Source organism: Bolinopsis microptera, chromosome 1 (assembly GCF_026151205.1).
Source record: "Bolinopsis microptera isolate Bmic1 chromosome 1, MBARI_Bmic_1.0, whole genome shotgun sequence".
Taxonomy (NCBI): Eukaryota; Metazoa; Ctenophora; class Tentaculata; order Lobata; family Bolinopsidae; genus Bolinopsis; species Bolinopsis microptera.
The window spans coordinates 4236823-4258474 of record NC_087072.1 but is presented as its reverse complement, the minus strand read 5'-3'; the positions used below and the strand labels follow the sequence as shown (position 1 = coordinate 4258474).

The window sequence follows — 21652 nt, the reverse complement described above, 5'->3', positions numbered from 1 at the left end:
CTTGTCACACCGTTCCTCAACAATGCGTCCCATCCATGTTGCTTTTAAAGAGCTTGACAGCCGCCCCATTGGAAGAGACTGATAGGCGAGCCAGAGATAAAGACCCAGATGGTGGATTAATTATCTTGAGGCAGTCCAATTGACTATGAACGAATCCGTGCGGCATGTAATGGTTGATACTGTATACTAATACAGCAGAGTTCACCAAAGATCAGAGGTAAACTTACTAATAGTAAATAAAGAATATAAATGACAGTCCCTAAGTCGCCTCGACTCAGTGAATATCATCTATGACACTACAAATGGTGAATAAAGAATATTTATATTTAAATGAAATTCACAATGTTCGCCTTGACACATTGAAACTCATCCATTTGTAAAACATGCGGCTAAGGTTATTAGCTCAAAACACGTTGCCGTGTTTCGATGCGAACTATTATTCTTGCTTCGCAGAGCAACGATCTGGAAGGGTTTGGGGTTGACATCGTCAATCAAACAGAAACCATCAATATTATAATTTGAAAGATTATCTTTGTATGTCTGTATGTCTGTATGTCTGTATGTCTGTATGTCTGTATGTCTGTATGTCTGTATGTATGTATGTCTGTATGTCTGTATGTCTGTATGTCTGTATGTCTGTATGTCTGTATGTCTGTATGTCTGTATGTCTGTATGTCTGTATGTCTGTATGTCTGTATGTCTGTATGTCTGTATGTATGTATGTCTGTATGTCTGTATGTCTGTATGTATGTCTGTATGTCTGTATGTCTGTATGTCTGTATGTCTGTATGTCTGTATGTCTGTATGTCTGTATGTCTGTATGTCTGTATGTCTGCACAGTGCACACATGCAAATCAGATGAGAAATAGAAAGTTAGGTTAAAAGCAAAAGGTTGCATAGCAACGGTGTTGGAATGGCCGATGGGCACTTGCACGTGCAAAAATTGTCTGAACGGCATTTTGATCGGTTTTGTGGTAATTACGTTGTGTTTAAAGTGTTTTACATTTAAATCGGCTGTATCTTCGGTTGGGATGGATATTTTTGGATGCGATTAAAACTTTTTTTCAAAGAATACTACTAGCTTCCTGATTCATCCCTGTTACCACGGGCTTTCTAGTACCTATATATATAATTATATATACAATTATATATAATTGTTACGCAACCCATCGTCTCATCGTATAGTAGTGAGTAAACGACACGATGGAGCCTTTTTCTATGCTTCTTAGCAGTTTGCTAGGACGGACTTTTCAATTCATTTCAATTCAATTCAATGACAATTCAACACAACAAAAGGATCATTGGAGTGGAACATAGAACACCAATAGTCCTATCAACAATAGGTGGAATGGGAAGAGAAGCTAATACTTTCTTCAAGAAGTTAGCTGATAAACTATCTAGAAAATCAGTTCAAAGATACAGTGAGGCGATGACATTTATCAGGGAAAGAATAAGATTTGACTTATTGAGAACAACAATTATTGCTCTTAGAGGAGAAAGAATGATGAAAAGTGGTAGTGCAGTTAAAATAGCAGATCTAGATATAAATTTAGAGCCAGTGCATGGATTGTCATACACTACTTTTACTGTAAAGGTTTTTTATAAATGTTCCTCAGTTTTTAAGGGGGTTTTTTACTCAGATTTTTTCTTTTTTACCTAGAAAAATTCAATGGCAGTCTTATAATTTTTATGGTATCGGCTTGATAAAAAAGGTAACTTGGTCGCCTTTTTTTGTGAAGCGGTCTCCTACTAGTTAGAGTGGTCTGCTTCACACACATCTCTTGTACGAGGTAACAAGTTTCTTCATATATATTGAGTTTTTGTATACAATAAGTGGTTCCAAGGCAAAGACATGAAGAAAAAGGTTTTCCTCCCCTTTCCCAAGGCTGAACATATCGTCCAAGCTAAGAAGTTGTTCACATATTATGCCAATTTGGTAAATTTTAAAGCTCCCTCAGTTTTTTACATTATAGCTATTGTGTCAAAATAAAACTACTCTCTAGCGTTATAACTAATCATTTAGAAACCCTCTCCATCCCTCTCAGTGATAACAATGTCTAACAACAAATTTTCATTTATTGCAAATTTTCAAAACTCTTTTACAAAAACACAGTATTTTTCATAAAAGTACCACATGTACTCATATTTGTAACTTTGCGATAAGAATATTATCTGTGATTTGCATTTAAAATTATAAGTCTGAAACACTTCTGATTATCAAATTATGAATGAAACAACACTCTTCTTAGATAAGTAAAATAAGAAGATACAAGATGGAAATGACAACCAGTTATCGTTATGAGAGTGAAGTGCCGAGAGCTGCAGCGCTACACAGAGCATTGGCACGACAGAATGCAAGCATCAGAGCTACTGAGACATTAGCTGCTGACAAGGCTGCTATTAAGGAAACATTCCTCAAGTGTCAGGTTCAAAGAATTCACTTACTGACATGGACTTATCTCCGATAATCAAATATCTTGTAATAATAAGGATGATTGCTGAATGCTGATATGGATAATAGATCCGCTTGTAATGATCAATCAATCAATATTAACATTTTTTTGATTCATTAGATTCATAATGTGGTTACAAGTTGTTCTGATTATGAACAATAAAACACCTTAACCTTCAGATAGCACAGTGGAACGAAGTAGCAGAAGAGGCTACCGAGAGGAAAATATTAAAGAGATACAAAGAAACTCTTGACCAAGAGGTCAGTGGACGTGTACTTATTTAGATGTTTAGCAATCTCTTAAAATAACTTAATTATAACTTGACGGCGGCAGTGCCTGTACTGGTAGACCAGACTTAAATGAACAGCTTTTGTACGAAAATGTACTTTAATTTCAACATTAAACTCAAAAACAGATAATAATAGTGGTAAAATTGTGAAGAAATTCATGGTGGTTAATTAACTAACAAGCGTGATTGTAGTCGGAACAGATAATTAATTTCATTTCAGTTGCGCTCAGCAAAGTCACAACTCATGACCTCTAGAAGAGTGAACTTGCGGCGCTTACTTGACAGTGAGAGGGTGCAGTATGGGGCAGAGTTAGAAGCACTGGGTCTCACTTACAAACAGTGTAGACTATAAGAGCTTACCTGATAGTCTTACATTTGCTCCTCCTTACGACACAGTAGAGACTATAAGAGCTTACCTGATAGTCTTACATCTGCTCCTCCTTACGACGCGGGAGACTTTTTGTTTGTGTTGGAGAAGCATAAAAAATAACTACAGTCTGCATTTGTTTGTGTTTTTGTTTATTCTGATTGTGAACAGCTCGTACAGAGATGGTTATTGAGTTATTATCAGGATTTAAAGGATTATCCCCGTTCAAAGACGCAACTGTAGACGACAGCTGGGACCAGATAAACAGGTGTTATGTGTTCCTAGCGATGGTACTGATGGGGGCAGTAACCACTATGAGACAGTATTCTGGAACCCTTATCGCGTGTGACGGGTTCAGTAAGTTTCACCCTCAGTTTGCAGAGGACTATTGCTGGAGTTTAGGAATGTATACTGTGCGTGAGGCGTACGATCTGCCGGCCAGCATGGTGCCCTACCCTGGAGTTCTACCATCAGATCTGCCCGCATGTGTGCCGCGTCTCTTGAAGAACGGTACATTAACAAAGTGTGGCAGTGAGAAAGATGTCCTGCCAGCAGACAGGATATTTCACTTGTGGTACCAGTGGGCTAGTTTTTACTTCTGGATTGTTGCTATTCTCTACTACACACCTTACATAATGTTCAAACAGTTGGGAGGGTCCGAGTATAAGCCGCTTATAAAGCTGCTATGTCTCGCCTCCTCCGCCAGTGAAAAACACATGGAGGAGATACAAGAGCGAGTGGTCAACTGGCTGTTCTTCAGATTTAAAACTTACATATTCGACAAGGGTTACTACGCCTGGCTGCGAAAGAACAGCTTCAGTCTGGTAATCGGAGTAACCAAGCTCTCCTACCTTCTCATAACAGTTGCTGTGTTCTACCTGACAGGCTTCATGTTTGAGTACGGCAATAACACATGGTACCGGTACGGTGCTGACTGGTACGGTACCAGGTTCTCTCCTTATATGGATGTTAACAATTCCATCACTCTCAATAAAGACATTCTCTTTCCTAAGATGGTGGCATGTGAGATTAAGAGATGGGGTCCCTCTGGGATAGAGGTGGAGACAGCACAGTGTGTTCTCGCTCCTAATGTTCTTTATCAGTACCTCTTCCTTTTCACCTGGTACCTCTTGGTAGCTGTGTTCTTTGCTAACCTCATCAGTTGTTTCCTCCACATTTCTGAGATGTTTTTCTCCAATGGTACCTACAACAGGATGATTGACCAAGGAATGTTGCCCAATAAACCCATGTACAGGTTTGTCTTCATGAACATTGGAGCTGGAGGAAGGGAGATTGTACAGATTCTCACGGATAACTCCAACCCTCTTCTTTTCAGTAAGATCTTCAACGATCTGACAAGCATGTTGATTACCACTGCTAAGAATGATGATGTTGTTGAGAACCTAAACACTAAGACTGAGACGTCTGTTATCGAGTTTGAGAGCAATGATTCGCTCTAATTGATCATACTTGAGATACCTTACTATTAACCATGGTTTCTTTTAAACATTATATTTTGACTGCCCTGCAGTTTAGCTCATTTTAGCTCATTTTAGCCCATTTTAGTGCATTTAAGTGCATTTTACGTAATTGTGTGTAATCTGACCGTTGATTTCGTTTAAACATTTAAATTTCATTGTTCCTCGTAGTATTTTATTCAAATACATTTATATTAATCATTTTATGTTTTATCATTGTATCAGATGTTTCTTATTTTGTATCAATAAAATGTGTCTCTATTTGATAATTGGGATACACGTTAACCAACATGCACAATGCACATTCATACTCATCAACATCACTCACCCACACTTACATGTTCACATCCACATAGCATCAGTCATGCCTGATGCCATGGACAGCACCACCAGCAAGCGCTACGAGGGTAAAATCCCGTGGGTGCAGCGCTCACAGCCAGCAGTGCGCCGCCAGCAGTGTAGGATCCTGGACGATCAGAAGAACGCTGCAATGGTAGCTGATAATGTGGAGTGTGAAAAAACCAGCCTCTTTGCAAACTGGAAGGAGGTGATTGTCATGAACTTCTTAACTATTGCAGCACAGTGCCATCTTTTCTTTAAATTATAATCATTATTGCCTCATATCAAACTTGTTGTGAAAATTATGTATAATATTTTATGTATTAACACAGTGTTTAACTTAATAAATTAACTTAATTATTCGCAGAAGGACCAGCACGAACAGAAGAGTCTGGAAGATAATTACAAAACTATCAACAAAGAAACACAAGCTGTAAAAACAGCCAGACTTGCAGTGCGCAGAGAGGTGAGATGTGCGGTCAAGATTTTTTATATACATATATAATATATATATATATATATATACTGTAATTTAAAGTATTTTTCCAGTTTTAAAGGACCAGAATTGCTTACCTAGACTTTCAATGTTAAATTTCAGTTGCTGGCTAATAAGCTAGAGGAAGAAGACAGACAGTGCCAGAGCGAACTGCAAGCAAAAGGATTAGCTCAATTCAAAGAACGTAGATAAACCATCAGTTCAATCATTCAAATACCACCTCTCATTTCACAATTCATGTTCTACTACGACTTTTCTTAACTGACATTTTTGTTTAAAGTTTGCCTGAACAATACCGGCTCAGTTACATATTTGTCATTTGATGATTACATTTTGCACAGGTTGCAGAATAATCAGCAAATCTTACGATAAAAGTTCAACATGCGTACCATTTGTTTCAAGAGAGAGCAGTGTTTGTGGTTGCTAGGTAACAGTAGGTAGGTAACAGTCACCACGCACCTTAATCAAATCAATTTGCCAGCTTTGATGTGAAGCTGTGGTCACGTCAAATAATGTCATAGCTGTAGCGCGCCCCTTCAAAATTGTATCGCGCTAAACCACTACTGCATTCAGTGAGACAGAATCTGGGGCGCGCGAGGCGCGATCAAACTGGGACAGAAAATTCGTGCTAATACAGTGGGGTGACATATGTTTTCGTCACTTCTGATAATGACAATACAAACAGCGTTAAACGAACAATTTTCATTGAACCATAACTCCGCTTCCGGACCACCGATTTACAAAATTCAAAAATGGGTGTTTAGAGAAAATTCTGAACTTTTCTCGGACAGTAGAAATTAAGTTCATTCGTGCTTCAGAAGAGACTGGCAGGCCCATAAATAATGGGTTTGATCACGATAATGATTCTATTTATGAAGGAGCACATGTTTTAATAGCAAGCGACGAACTTTTCTCTATTTCAATATTACCATGAATTTTAAAACGGAATATCTTTGTACTGCATCGTTCGATTTCGATAAAATTGATAAGGTAACAAGACCAAATGTTTCTCAGTTGATTAAAATAAATACTGTTAGAGTTGTTAATCTTCAGCCAGAGATAGCATAAGTTTACCATGCTAAGTTGGATATTGTGAACACTTCCCTATTCCTCAATTTTTAGTGGTGTCATAGATATTACATCGCCACAAAATTTACTACAGATACGCCAAAGAGTCTGGGCCTTGTACATACTAAACAAATTCTCCAGACTCGTGATTACACTCACTGCTAACAATATCACGTGACGTACACGCAAACTCGCGCGCTAAAATTTTTTTTTGGAAAACGAAATTAAATATATACAAAATGGTATTACAGGTTATATATTATGAAAATCATCATTGCAAAAATAAAACCCAGTCCATAAATGCGCGCATTCAGAAGTGACGAAACCATATGTCACCCCACTGTATATATAACGGGACCGGCAATTAAAAAGCATTCACATCCCGAACGTAAACCCTCCCCTGACTATGTCCTCAAGATCCCGTACATCGACGAGGGTTTCAAGAGAAAAGTCAGCTCCACTATTAAGAAAAACATTTTAGAAAGCTTTTCACTGACTCATGGTTCACTATCCCTTTTAGTCTTATAAACTCAATGACCCATGTGCCACAACATGAACAGCCGCCATTTAAATCAATTTTATCGGATGTTATATCTTGAACTAGTCGAGGAAACAAGTTTGACAGTAAGTTCTTGGTAGAAAACACGTGATTCTCATTACAAATCGTATAATCATAAAAATCGGGGACCACATCTAATACCGTTCTTCAATCAGTATTTATCAAAATCTAGTTCCCATAAAATCTGAATAAATAAGTTAATCCAGAACCAATACCGCAATTTAAAACAAAATTTCAAATCATTATACATACCTAAAACAGTTCGCCGCGAAAAAAGGACGAGGATGAATTATAGTATGCTGGAAACGTATCGAAACGAGCTCATAATTTCACAGAGAGAGTTGCAGTGTTACTGCACAGGCCAATGTATACTGAACAGGGTCACGTGTTGTTATAGGGTGTAAGTCCGGAAATCTGTCAGTTGTCAAATGAGCTTTTTCTACAATCTTCTTCTTTAGTGCGATGGTCTTTATCTTCGGGAGGATTAGTCGCACACACGCAGTTAATAACCAGACATGGTTGTAAGTTGGTTGCAATAATTTGAATCTAGTGCTAAGATCCCTCTTGACTAACAGTTTGTGCTATACGATGAGCTGAAAGAACGTAGCATTAGTGTTATTTATAATGAAGAAATGATGAGTCTATTTACTATAGTAACAAATACAGCGGAGACTACAACTGAAGAGTGGAAGCAGCCAAGTTTATGACCAGTCTTAGTTCTGAAGCCAAGTATATGACTAGTCTTAAGCTGAAGACAAGAGGCCAAAGTAACTGCAGTTAACGATGAAAATGCACTATTACTACTAACGTTAGTGTTAAATAGACCTATTTATGAATAATTCAATAGATATTACTAACATTGTCGAGGAATTTTCATAGATTCGCCGTCCTCAATCATAACTTCGTGCATGATATTTCTGAAGCGGTATTTTACTGCCAACTGCTTGTCTTCACCAAAACTAACGTCATAAAACCCGACCAGTCCCGTCTGAAAACATATTAGCGTCAAGAATGTATCAGCTATGGAATGTATTCCATGTTAATTTGTAAATATGGAGTATTATATTCAGTAGAATGCATGGAAGATAAATGGACGACAATTTTTAGGTTCTACCGAATAAATGCAGATCGCGCGCGCAACAAATTAAGTTAACGAACGTTCGAAGTTTCGAACGCGACGCGCGGCAAACGCGAAAGAATGAGTCGTGTCGATTGTACTTTTCATAATAAAATGTCGTCGCGATCAACGTTTATAAAAAACCTGGCTGTGACCGAATCCGGGTAAACCCGACTCTCTAACCGTAGAAACCAAATAAAATAGACTAATGATCAATTAAATACCTTATTATGCTCAGGTAGCATGAGCTTAGAGTTAGCGACCAGACATTGCAGCGGAATTGTAACGTCTATCAACTTATTGGAACTCCCAAATACCCCATACCATGCTTGAACTATCACTAAACCACCTTTACATTGTTCAACGTTGACATTCCTGTCATATGTAGGCCTCATTAACTGTATTGCCTCTTTAGCTTCTTCTTTAGATTGTTCTAGTTGAGTTTTCAATTCCTCTGATTTAGATGCTATCTCCTCTGCCTGTTAAAGTTTTCATATTTTATGTGTGGTCGGGGACTGGCCTCAAGGAGACCAGACAATTTGAATTTGAATAAAAATTAGCAAAACATTTTATCAGAAAGATCAGACTTTAAATAGCAGGTAACTAAGCTTACCTTGAGTCTATTTAGATACGGGTTGATAACTAGCCAATGTAACGCACTGTACACAAATACAGGTAGAAAAGTGCCGTATAAAACGGCTGCTGGTTCAATTACATCAGAAAATATAACATCAAATCTATACGATTGTGATCCTCGTGATAATCTGAAATATAGAGTTTTGTTATGTAAATCTGCTATATGTAATATCTCGACTTAGTGACCAACCTTAACATTAACCCCCAGCTCCATAAGATGTACACTATTGTAGAAACAACATACGTCATGGCTGGTACAACATAATATTCAGTTGAACTCCAGACAAATTTACAATGATTACAAAGATTGCTGATAATATAATCAAGAGTCTCCACACAAATTGTAGTAACTAAAACAACCGGCGGCGTACTCACGTTAGTTTTAACTTGACCCCAGAAATGTGCCCTATTCTAACAAGAGCAGCTAGTCTACTGTACTCAGTTAGTTGCTTTGATGCTCCGTACTCTACATGTGCTCCATCAAGTAGATCATACCTGAACACAAGGTAATATTTAGTAAGCTAAAAGGTATAGAGGTAAGCTTAAAGGTATAGAGGTAAGTAAGTTAACGTAATCATACAAAAAGTAAATCCTTACAATACTTTTGGAACACTCTGAATACCCGGTAATATAAAATATTTACCGATTAACAAGGTTATGTAATTTAGGTTATATATAATGTACATATATTATATATATTTATACCTAAATATCTAAATGTTATTTAATGATTAACTTATAGCCTCTCCATGAAACAAATTGTGTTTTTCCGAAAATTCCACTCTTACCAGGAAATGCTCGATTACAAAAATGGGTATTCTCAAAATATTTTTTTTTGATGTGGAAACGGTGCGCTAGATGGTCACTAAACTGCCTATGAGGTCATTGGGGTTGGACGGCACTAACCACTGTTTTGGTGTATGCCCCCTTAATGTAAGGCTTTGCAACGAGGAAATGATTGGAATTAGGGGTTGTGAGAGGTCGCTGCTGTCATCTGATTGGCTCATTCCCGTCACGTGTCAAAACAAATTTGTATTTACTCCCCACTAGTTTTCAGGTTTACAAACAACTTGTTAAAGTTTTTGAGTTCCGTGCAGTAAATTCTATAAATAGATTCTGATACAAAATGTTACCTAGTTATATTAGCGAGAAAAGGTCGCGTGCGAAACTGTTAAAGGTAAACGCCAAATAGTTACTGTGCCCTGGTAAACACTAAACAGATACCGAACAATTATTTAACTGTACAAGTATAAAAGCTTGCTTAAGAATGTTTGGTTTATGCAAATGGCTGTTTTTTAGCACTTCTGCACAATGTGCGATATTTTGCATATTTCAGGTGAAAAGCTGTTGGTAAATTGCCAAGGTGATTTCTATCTTCGATAATTCTAACGTTCAATCGAAACCCTAACAAGTGATGGAATGATTTAACCCTGTAATTGGTATGTATAACGCAGCCTGTAAATACAAGAAATATGTACCATGTACAATTAACAGCTAATTGAAGATGTCAAAACATTAAACATGTTCTGTTGCTATACTATCTCCTGTTAAGGAACCTCACTAACACTTCACACTGTGTCCTTGCCAGTACAAACTATTTGTCACTATGTTACAAGTACAATGTATATGTATATTGTATTATATAGGTTCCACTTGGCATTAAGATTGCCAAAGTTAAGGCTAGGCACCCAGCATAACAAGACGGACCATCTATATTATGTATGGAATAGTGTATTTTATCTATTTAAAACCGTATACTTGTTAGTGCTATTATATGTATGTGCTATATAATATGTATGTGCTATGTATTAGTATGTGTATGTGTGAGCGGAGAGTAACTCTCCCGTACGAGCATTGCTCCCTAGTAGTACCAACACTCAACAGTAACTACACGTTTGTGACTGGTACAATACATGAAGAGTTAACAACTTACTTCCTGAAGGAAAAGGCGGGCAAGTTACAGTTGGAGAGAAGTTTGAACTGATTTATTTTAAGTACAAATAATGGCGGGATAGTGCGGTAACTAATTTTATCGGGCAATATAACTTTACCAACTTGGTTTGTTGCTAATTCATGCTAAGGTGATAAGAAGATCTCAGAGAAGAAAGCTCTCAGTTTAAAAACAGGAATGCTGTGTTTCTGGTACAAGAGTGCAACACAAATTTGACTAACTTTCTGTTAAATAAGTTGACAATGATAGTAGAATATTGAACATCAGTTCTTATCTGTGTGTTATGTAAAAGTTACTAGATTATTAAAGAGAATATATGTTTGTTTGTACAGTGTGGCTACTGTGAATTCGTTATTAAAATTATCACTATGGTAACAATAATAAATATGTTAATACAATTTATATAATACTAACTTTGCACTACACTCAATATGAGCATCAGCAGGTGATCGTATCTTGAGAGGTCGTATCAACTGTATAGACATCACGTGATTCTCCAGTCCTATCTGTAAATACAGTATTATTAGTTTCCTGACCAGCTGTAATTATTAGTTTCCAACACTTCTCATTAACAAGATAAAGAACAGACCACCTTTACAGCGACCCTAACATAGGATCATCCCTTCCTTATCAATATTATTAGCAAGCGTATTGAAGGAAAATAAGCCCTGCACCGCACGGATGGCCTTAGTTGTATTAGGAGTTAGGGCAATAGGGCAATATTTGAAATGTACTTTAAAACTAAACGTATATTACCTGGTAACTAAGGTATATTACCTGGTAACTAAGGTATATTACCTGGTAACTAAGGTATATTACCTGGTAACTAAGGTATATTGCCTGGTAACTAAACGTATATTACCTGGTAACTAAGGTATATTACCTGGTAACTAAGGTATATTACCTGGTAACTAAGGTATATTACCTGGTAACTAAGGTATATTACCTGGTAACTAAGGTATATTACCTGGTAACTAAGGTATATTACCTGGTAACTAAGGTATATTACCTGAGCTGGTAACTAAGGTATATTACCTGGTAACTAAGATAAAGTCTCAACTTCTCCCACGACTTAGTTAACACTCCTTTGACTGTCTTATCTAGCGACACCTCCGCTTTTATCACCGTATTCTCCCCGATATTACTACCCAGCGTAGCACCAGCACCTGGTATAGCAGGTTGTAGGGGGGGGGGGCGGGGCTGTTGTAGGGGGCGGGGGGGGGGGCTGTTGTAGGGGGGGGGGGGCTGTTGTAGGGGGGGGGGGGGGCTGTTGTAGGGGGGGGGGGGTGTTGTAGGGGGGGGGGGCTGTTGTAGGGGGGGGGGCTGTTGTAGCATTTTCTCATTTTGTTCATATTCTCCATATCATTACGAGGTCATTTTTAATGAGTCATGTCATATCACCTATCAGCTATAATAACTGCTGTTATGTTTCAAACAATCGTCATAATACGCAATAACAGATTACATATCAGTAAAGATAAAACTCACTGTATTGAAGATAATCACGCTCAATCCTTGAACATTGTGATCTAAAATGACACCAGAGGTATTTAGTAAGTTTCCTGTACCCGGTAAGTGCGAATGTAGCCCTGAAATAACGCATGGTTACTGGTATATAATACTCTGGTTAGTAACCATGGTAACAACTAACAATTCAGGTAGGTTAGAATGCAGATAAATGACTGCTCGTGTATTGAATTACCCGTGACCGAGGGTTAGTCCAGATTCCAGCCAGGTATCATTAGAGATAGTGTGTCTAACATTAGTCTGTATGAGCCCGGTCGAGATATCATCACTGTTAATTGCAGTGCATATCACTGTAGCTCTGTTACTCTCTGTCAGAGGTGCCTGTGGTGGGGTTATTTGCACTTACAATAAACCAGATTAATCAGCTTGATTACTAAATATCACCATGTTGTTATTATACCAACATAATAACCACTAAATATACATACCTACAATACAGCACAACTTGGTAAGCATATTAAGAAGCTCACTGAGTCACCAGGTTATAATAATAATAATGATAGTTCCTTTTAGTAACCACGATACTTTGACGGTTGCTAAGAAAGCAAGTTGCTACGAGAGTAACTAAGAAACTCACGTCTACACTTTGTGATATAGAGAAACTGTTGATGGGAATATTAAATAGCTCGGTAATGTAAGTATCTCTGTTGGAGTAACACAGTCCACTAGCGTCTAACTCTACAGCTATGTTACTAAGGGGGTTAGTTGCTGCTTCTTGCTCCTTCTCCTTCGTCTGACGCTGGATCCGCTCAAATGTCTCCTTTATCTGAAATTAGTACAATATAGCACTACTTAAATTATAATCTAAAGTTACTTAAATTATTGATATAATTAATAACAAAAAGACAATTTCTGATTGATATATTCCTCTGTATGTCGCTACAGTTATAAGGCTGAAATTATATTTAATCTAATTTAAGAGAAATTTAGTGTCGATTTAGCTGAAAATCAACACAATAGTCTGCTAAAATAAGCACGGATGATGTACCGTGAAGTATACAATGTACATTGTACATTGTACATTGTATATACCTTGTTTTTGTCCATGTCGTACAATGCCAGGTGCTGGCCACTGTCTACTCCCTCCACACCATACAGATCATATATCGTCCTCATTTGGGGGTCTATCAGAACTGCCCAATATATTAGTTATACGAATAAAACTAACTCAGTGGTAGCTTGAGATGTGAAAGTAAAAGGAAATAATTTAAGACATACAGAAATAGGTACTTTGTAAGTACTAGGTAGATTGTAGGACGTACTATGTGCGATAAAACATGTAGTAGGTACTACTTAGGTTATGTGTACCTTCATAAGCGCGTTTTATTTTCTGAAAGTTGAGCTCAGCAGCCTCCTTGTTAGCATCACAGTGTCTATCTGGGTGGAAGAGTCTGCTCTGTCTCCTGTACGCTCCTTTTATCTCTTCTTCTTCACACTACAGGGGTTATCTGTTACCAAGGTTACCTTATCTATCTTACTTTGATATTATACAGGGACTTACTAGTTACTATGTTTGAGATAATATAATTTAAATTAATTAATTGTCCCTAATTAATTAATTAATCATCCCTATAATAGACAAGACTGTTGTATCTTACTTTTCGGTCGAGGTTAAGAAGGCTGTAGTAGTCATCCTCCATTCCTACACGATACAGTAAGGATATATTTGTTAGATTTATAGATAAAACTGTGCAAAAAGTTCAATACCATGCAGCACATTAGGAGCGCCGCTATATATTATAATATATATAATTATATAATAGATGTGGATACTGGCGGGGAGGTGATAATTGTTTGTTAACATTAATAGTGAGCACATGTTAAGCAGGCTGAGGAGGTGATAATTGTTTGTTTACATTTTAGGTCGAGCACATGTTAAGCAGGCTGAGGAGGTGATACATATTTTGTATTATAGAAGGTTTGTAACACTTGTAACGCCTTCTTGTTACCCCCCTTTGAGGACCCCGAATTATTTTCTGAACGAAAGCTCAAAAATAACCGAGAAATCGATCTTCTTATTAACTCATTTTGATGACTGTTTCTGACCTAAAATTGCACGAAAAATCGATTAAGCTAGGTTTCAGAACCTATAAACACTTCCTTATCCCTCAAAATTGATGTTTTATAGTTAATACGACCAACAAGCAACATATATTTTGATCCTTCGGTTCTACTCATGACCTAGACAGTTAAGCTGAACCCGACAGATTGAGGCAATCCTCACCTTAACTGATCAAACTGGTACTAACACAATTTTCAGATATAAATGTTCTTTGCGATACGTTTATTGCAGCTTTGCAACTTGAGTGAAGACCAGAGTACGAAAACACACAGCAGGTAAGCAACTCACTTTTGGTGACTGTTCCTCACGAACATTCTGATCCTGTAACATATGAACAGGGAGATCGTCTCCTTAACAAATCGAACAGGTACTATCACAATTTCCAGAGCACAGCATGATAACAAAGTCAAAAGAAACACAATGAAGGTAGGTTACCAACACCACAATATAACAATCATACTGACAACTGAATTAAATGTATTCTGACGACGGGCAGCCCTGATGTGCTCCGTGGTCCTCAACGAGCGACCACTTGTAATAGAGGTGTTATGTCATGTGACACCGATCCGTCCAATCACAAACAGGAAAAGTGAGCAGATCGATATCGTGTGTTTACTTTCCTTATCTTTATTTGACCCTCTGTTCACATTGTTATCTATACCACATCTTGACTCGGCAAGGTCCGCGTGCAATATCTGCACCGCGGTAAACACGCCATGATTACGTCATGAACTTGAAATAGTGTGATTGTTGTACACTTATATAACCGTGCCCATCGCCCATCGCCCACGTACATTACAAAAATTTGAACCCTGTTTTTTTAAGGGAGGTCGACAACGATTTTTTTAAAATGACCAGGGCTACTTGAATAAATAAAAAATTATGTTATTATTCTGTTCCTGACTGGACGATAAGCACCACAGTCAGTTGGAGGTATATTTTATTTAAACCTGCTAATTGCAGGTATATTTTATTTAAACCTGCTAATTGCAGGTATATTTTATTTAAACCTGCTAACATTTCTTGTCAGAGAATTCGTGTCCTAGTTTTTATTGTCAAACACTTACCGTCCAAGTTAAGTTAGGGAGCACTCATGGGTATATTCCTTTGGTTCCAGTTGGTGTAAACTTAAAGCACAGTTCATCATTTGGAATTCCACTGAGTTGATAATCGCGACCACATATTACAGCAAATTGTACATATTACAGCAAACTGTACTTATCTCCGCAGTTCAGCCGAGACATACTATAACTAAAAAATTATGTTATTATTCTGTTCCTGACTGGACGATAAGCATCACAGTCAGTTGGAGGAGCGACCAACACACTATCAAGATCGGTTGTTTATCTTAAACCCCATCCCCCGCCCCCACCCCCCCAACAGTTTGTAATGTACGTGGGCGATGGGCACGGTTATATAAGTGTACAACAATCACACTATTTCAAGTTCATGACGTAATCATGGCGTGTTTACCGCGGTGCAGATATTGCACGCGGACCTTGCCGAGTCAAGATGTGGTAGAGATAACAATGTGAACAGAGGGTCAAATAAAGATAAGGAAAGTAAACACACGATATCGATCTGCTCACTTTTCCTGTTTGTGATTGGACGGATCGGTGTCACATGACATAACACCTCTATTACAAGTGGTCGCTCGTTGAGGACCACGGAGCACATCAGGGCTGCCCGTCGTCAGAATACATTTAATTCAGTTGTCAGTATGATTGTTATATTGTGGTGTTGGTAACCTACCTTCATTGTGTTTCTTTTGACTTTGTTATCATGCTGTGCTCTGGAAATTGTGATAGTACCTGTTCGATTTGTTAAGGAGACGATCTCCCTGTTCATATGTTACAGGATCAGAATGTTCGTGAGGAACAGTCACCAAAAGTGAGTTGCTTACCTGCTGTGTGTTTTCGTACTCTGGTCTTCACTCAAGTTGCAAAGCTGCAATAAACGTATCGCAAAGAACATTTATATCTGAAAATTGTGTTAGTACCAGTTTGATCAGTTAAGGTGAGGATTGCCTCAATCTGTCGGGTTCAGCTTAACTGTCTAGGTCATGAGTAGAACCGAAGGATCAAAATATATGTTGCTTGTTGGTCGTATTAACTATAAAACATCAATTTTGAGGGATAAGGAAGTGTTTATAGGTTCTGAAACCTAGCTTAATCGATTTTTCGTGCAATTTTAGGTCAGAAACAGTCATCAAAATGAGTTAATAAGAAGATCGATTTCTCGGTTATTTTTGAGCTTTCGTTCAGAAAATAATTCGGGGTCCTCAAAGGGGGGTAACAAGAAGGCGTTACAAGTGTTACAAACCTTCTATAATACAAAATATGTATCACCTCCTCAGCCTGCTTAACATGTGCTCGACCTAAAATGTAAACAAACAATTATCACCTCCTCAGCCTGCTTAACATGTGCTCACTATTAATGTTAACAAACAATTATCACCTCCCCGCCAGTATCCACATCTATAGACATCAGATATATAATACTAACAATACGATCACTACCATTAACTAGGTTACTTTAGAATTTCACTGTTTTTGTTTTAATGATGAAAACGCAGTATAGCAAATAATAAACGCTGTGTTGTTATCTAAAGTTTGTAAAAGTTTATAAAAATCTACAAATTTATCTCAACATATTACAACCATCCTAATGTTATTAAACTTGGTCTCCATGGCAACGATACTCAACGTGCCTGTTACAATGTGATAAGAGGCATGAACAAATTGGGAAATCTTATAAATGTATATAATACTGTTGATAATATCATAACTGTAATTCAATAATTTACGAATTAATTGATTCTTTATCATTCCAATCAGCAAGCAAAGGTCTATACATAGCATAATAGTTATTTATACAATATAGAGAACTATAACATAATTTATACATACTATTAACATCAATCCTTAAAACATACCCGTATTATTTATATACATCAATACATCACATGCGTATAAAATTTGTAAAAATAAGATCAAATCTAATCATCTAAAACAATCATTAAGCATAATATCTAATTAAAATAAAAACTGAATCTAATTAAAATTGTACCGTGTACGTATAATTAAATCTAATTGCCATATTTCTACATAGTCAAGAAGAAGAGTGTAGAAGATAATAGCAAGCATAATCTAAAAGTTTAAAACATTTGCACATTATGCGTGATTTAGTACTGAGATAAGACTAAACTTCAACCATATTCATAGTAAATACATGGCGAGAACGTGTATAAATAACGATAAACAGATCTTCTAATTGCAGCAAGCGGACAATATTATGAATAATATGTTGAATGCAAACTTGTGCTGTATTTTAAAAATAGCTCGTGGAGCTATTGTAACTACATATACTAATATTGTAACATGTACTTTATTTAAAAGCTAGCTGGGTAAGCTACTAAGCTACATGACATTCGGAAACAACCTGCAGCAGTCAACAGAGGAGTTGGAGTGAGTGGAAATAATTATACTACTGAGAGTAACTGTTCGAGTATAGGTACTTCTTCTTCATGTAACCATGACAGTACCATGGTTACTTTTAGAAGGGGTCATCGTAAAAAGCCCAGAATTGTTCAGTCTCCATCTCAGATTGCTCCAACTCCTCAGGAATTGAGTCCCCACCTTTAGCCCACTCTGGTGTTTCGTGTGAAGGGAAGATATCTAGATCTCCCATATCCGGACTAGGTATTACAGGCTCAGGAGGAGGTTTAAGTTTGGGTTTTGGAGGAGGTTTCTTCTTTTTGACAGGAACTGGAGCAGGCTGCAGGAGGGATCTAGTTACATTTGAGGAATTCTCTAGTTTAGTGTTCCAAGTTGCTCCAGATGCAGGGACCTACGCCTAAAAGAGAGGGTTCAGTGTATGGTAGCTAGATAGAGGGAACAATATTTTATGGGAGACAGATACATTACTGAAGTTACCATAGAACTATGGCGATCAGTTACAACTATTAGCAAATGCTTTCATGGAGAATACAATCTTTATGATAGTTTAGTAACCAGTACCATGTTTAATGTTTATAGACTTTAATTTGAAAGGAATGGATCAAGGATCAAATAAGCCGTTTATTTATAGTTATTTATAACAAATATAATAAAATAAATTGTGACATTTTTTTCATATTTAAAAAATACTGGATATCAAACCTTAGCGGCACGTTTTGGCTTAGAATCAGATTTCTTGTCGTCCCAATTAATCAACTGCTTTTGTGTTTCAAAGTACTCTTTCCACGCTGCTTGTATCCTCTTTATCTCCAAGTCATGTTCCAAACGTTTACTGAAACCTTGCTTTCGTCTTCTGTGAATTAGAAGAACATAACAGTATGCACACAAAACCTTTTCAGTTCCCCCTATTACGATTCACTTATCACTTCATTTTGGGTGGCTCAAAAAGAACCAAGTTGTTTATTGAGTGTTATCGGCAGATTTGGAGCTGACTTTCTGTTTTATTTCCAAGTATAAATTATAGATATTAAAGAAACTGTCAAATAAATTGCTCAGAGACTCAAAACTACGCGTTTCTGAAATCAAACCTGAAATCTTTGGAAGACTTGATGGGAAAGTAGTTAGGTTCCGTGTACGGGTTACTGTAGGTTTGAGCGTAAGAAGAAGTACATCTGTTAACCTCACACCCGGGGAAGATGTTAGTCCTGAAAAAGGAGTTTTTAATTATAGAAGAGAAGTCCGTTTTACAGCTGTTGCTGTCATCAATACATGTTTTGCAATTTTCAACAAAAAATAACAGTCGGCATTATTATCCTTAGTATTACCCTAGATGCTATTATTATAGCTGTACTACATAATATGTTATTGAACAGTAGTTTGTACTTACATTAGTGATTTGAGTAGTTGTACACTGAATACTCGGCCCGTTTTAATTTAGTTATCAAATTGATGACATTATATCTTACCATAATATCTATTTTAATTACATTTTATATAGATTAACATTATGATCTAAAACTAACGCTATGAAATAAAAACCTGAGCATAGATGATAAATGGGCGTACTGCTCCGCATCTATAGCATTGGGAGTCCTAAACTGTGCGTCTGGAAGCTGGATTGGCTTAGAAAGAGCTAGCTCTTTACTTATCTTTAAGTCCCTTAATAGGGATCATTATTAGTATTTAAAATAGTCTTCATGTGTTAATGGACAGCTGTAAATCCATCATTTGAAACTTAAAGACACTGTACATCTTTGATAGGTCGTAAAATAACGAAGTTGGTGATTGAATAATACTCGTGACGCACTTTATTTTTGGGAATATAATATTAGGTTTTGGAGCAGCAACAAAGAGAGGTTCTTTTTTCTGCCATTGTGTGTTAGCCCAATTTTTAGACTGCTTTTTATCTGTAGTCATGCTTCAAGGTTTTGACTTCTATAGATTCATGGCTAAGATCGCACTGTACTGTCAATCCAATAATAACATTGCAATATAATAACATAACAGAAATAACATAATTGCGTTATTATTTTGAGAATAATATTATATGATCATCATGTTCAATCTCAGAAAAACAAGCCGAGTTTTAAAGTTGATGCACATTCCAACATATGCCCATAAACATTATATTATGAAATAAAAGTCAAATTTACAAATTTACAATACATATTTCATAAACAGGAGCTGTCTGTGGTGGTTGGGGAAAAGCTGGCAAAATTACTCAAATGTATGCTATCTGGGTAGTAGGTTACAGTTGCAAATCTAAAAAGCCAAAATTGCACTAATGCAAAAAAACCATATTCTTATATTCAGTTTCATATACACTAGGAACACACTCTCCACTAGGTAGCGTGATAAAACTTACAGAGTTCTTCCCTTCAAACAGTTCCTGCAAAGTAGTCCAAGATGTTGAGTAACAGATAATGATCAAATACTTATTAATTGAGAGAACATTTTGAATAAAAGTTCATTAGAATATTTCTATTTCAAGTCACAAATTATAATTACTTTTATAGCATTAAATGCAAATATGTAATGTATATTATACTCACTCTTTCAAATTCAATTAGCTGTCTCCAAAACCCCTCATTTGGGCGAGCAGTTTTTCTCTTGGATCTAACAAGTTGGTGAGCTTCTAGAAGAGTCATCTGTCTACATTTCATGAGATAGCCAAGAATGATAGAACAACTTCTGCTGACACCCATCTTGCAATGCACAAGAACTGATGGAGGTTGTGTTCTAGAGGGAAGGACAACTTACAAAATGTATCTCTGAGAAGAACACTAACTTATCAACTGCAATTTCAAGCATGACAAATGACAATGAGCTCATGTGCTAGTTTTATAAAAACCCATGGCAACAGCTTACCTGCACCACCATTAGAAACTATGCTATGGATGAAATTAGATGCTTCTTCAAAGTGAATCTTGATGTTATCATCAGCAGTGTCGTTTATTAGAACCAGCAGTTTCTTACAGTTTGTTATCTTTTCAACCTAAGTGATGAAGGATCATCATCAACCATCATAATTGATAAATATGCCTGGTTGAGCGCTCATCTATAAATCAACCAATGCAACATAAGTTTAATACATGTTTAAAATGGTAACAGCTGATGGAAGATACAGAAAAATTGAGCACTGGGTGCTAATACATTTCATTTAAACTATTAGTATGTAAAGAATTAGCACCTTCTCAGGAGGTTTGACCATGACAGACACAATGCCATCGAAGTGAACCTTACTTTCCAGACATTTTACATTGCCAACATAGAGATTGCTTAGAACTTCAGTTGGGCTGTTCATTCAAATGAGATTTCCTATTGATTATCTGCTTGGGAAGCTGGTGTCGTTTGATGTTATAACTAAAGGTGGAAAAGGAGAGGAGAAGCCTAACGTGCTGCCCTTTTAGAACCCACTTCAAATATAATGCCTAGAGGAGAAAACACTGTGTTTATAACACTATCAACATAGATAGTGTCCACTTTCTACATCACTCGATTTCATTGAATGTATATATATTATATTGTTTGGATGAGAAAATAGTATTATTCAAACAATATATAGATAATATCGGCTCTTACTAATTCGCTTGCCCAAAAATTTCACGTGACTTTGGTTTTTATGGTTTTGCAGCCGTACAAAACGGTTTTACATAAACCCTAATCCCAACCCTAACCATAACCCCGAAGCTATCCATAACCCTTACCACAACCCTAACCCTAACCCGAGCCCTATAAATAATCGAATTCATGTTTTACTAGCCTGTCACGTGACCAAAACGGTTTTTTGCCCATAACTCTCCAGGGAAGCATGTTTACCCTACGTCATATTCGGAATCAGCGTCCAAAAAT

The 21652-nt window shown here is 36.9% G+C and overlaps 5 protein-coding genes across 6 annotated transcripts; 3 read left to right on the top strand and 2 right to left on the bottom strand.

The window, feature by feature from the left end:
* Nucleotides 1-2253: 2253 nt before the first annotated feature.
* Nucleotides 2254-4831, top strand: LOC134813173 (uncharacterized). Its single transcript, XM_063820863.1, has 3 exons — nt 2254-2426; nt 2633-2713; nt 2963-4831. The coding sequence occupies exons 1-3, from the start codon at nt 2274-2276 to the stop codon at nt 3092-3094; spliced, it is 366 nt and encodes a 121-aa protein (XP_063676933.1). The 5' UTR covers nt 2254-2273; the 3' UTR covers nt 3095-4831.
* LOC134826069 (innexin shaking-B-like) lies at nt 3292-4569 on the top strand. The gene has a single exon (XM_063838334.1). The coding sequence runs from the start codon at nt 3292-3294 to the stop codon at nt 4567-4569; it is 1278 nt and encodes a 425-aa protein (XP_063694404.1).
* Nucleotides 4832-4947: 116 nt separating the features above from the next.
* LOC134813164 (uncharacterized) lies at nt 4948-5802 on the top strand. Its single transcript, XM_063820855.1, has 3 exons — nt 4948-5134; nt 5294-5392; nt 5525-5802. The coding sequence occupies exons 1-3, from the start codon at nt 4952-4954 to the stop codon at nt 5612-5614; spliced, it is 372 nt and encodes a 123-aa protein (XP_063676925.1). The 5' UTR covers nt 4948-4951; the 3' UTR covers nt 5615-5802.
* A 929-nt stretch (nt 5803-6731) lies between these two features.
* LOC134812461 (dnaJ homolog subfamily C member 11-like) lies at nt 6732-13923 on the bottom strand. Its single transcript, XM_063819897.1, has 13 exons — nt 13879-13923; nt 13589-13715; nt 13313-13413; nt 12858-13046; nt 12456-12601; nt 12242-12342; nt 11789-11919; nt 11168-11259; nt 9178-9297; nt 8780-8930; nt 8391-8645; nt 7908-8037; nt 6732-7642 (listed from the first exon to the last, which is right to left on the bottom strand). The coding sequence occupies exons 1-13, from the start codon at nt 13918-13920 to the stop codon at nt 7602-7604; spliced, it is 1626 nt and encodes a 541-aa protein (XP_063675967.1). The 5' UTR covers nt 13921-13923; the 3' UTR covers nt 6732-7601.
* A 3017-nt stretch (nt 13924-16940) lies between these two features.
* On the bottom strand, nt 16941-19762 carry LOC134819898 (uncharacterized). Of its 2 annotated transcripts, none has more exons than XM_063830060.1 (5): nt 19608-19762; nt 19340-19459; nt 18889-19005; nt 18503-18653; nt 16941-18197 (listed from the first exon to the last, which is right to left on the bottom strand). In XM_063830060.1, exons 1-5 carry the CDS (start codon nt 19715-19717, stop codon nt 18192-18194), a joined length of 504 nt encoding a protein of 167 aa, XP_063686130.1. In that variant the 5' UTR covers nt 19718-19762; the 3' UTR covers nt 16941-18191. The 2 variants fall into 2 exon arrangements, with proteins under 2 accessions (XP_063686130.1, XP_063686124.1); XM_063830054.1 differs by having other exon boundaries at nt 16941-18119; nt 19608-19750.
* Nucleotides 19763-21652: the final 1890 nt, after the last annotated feature.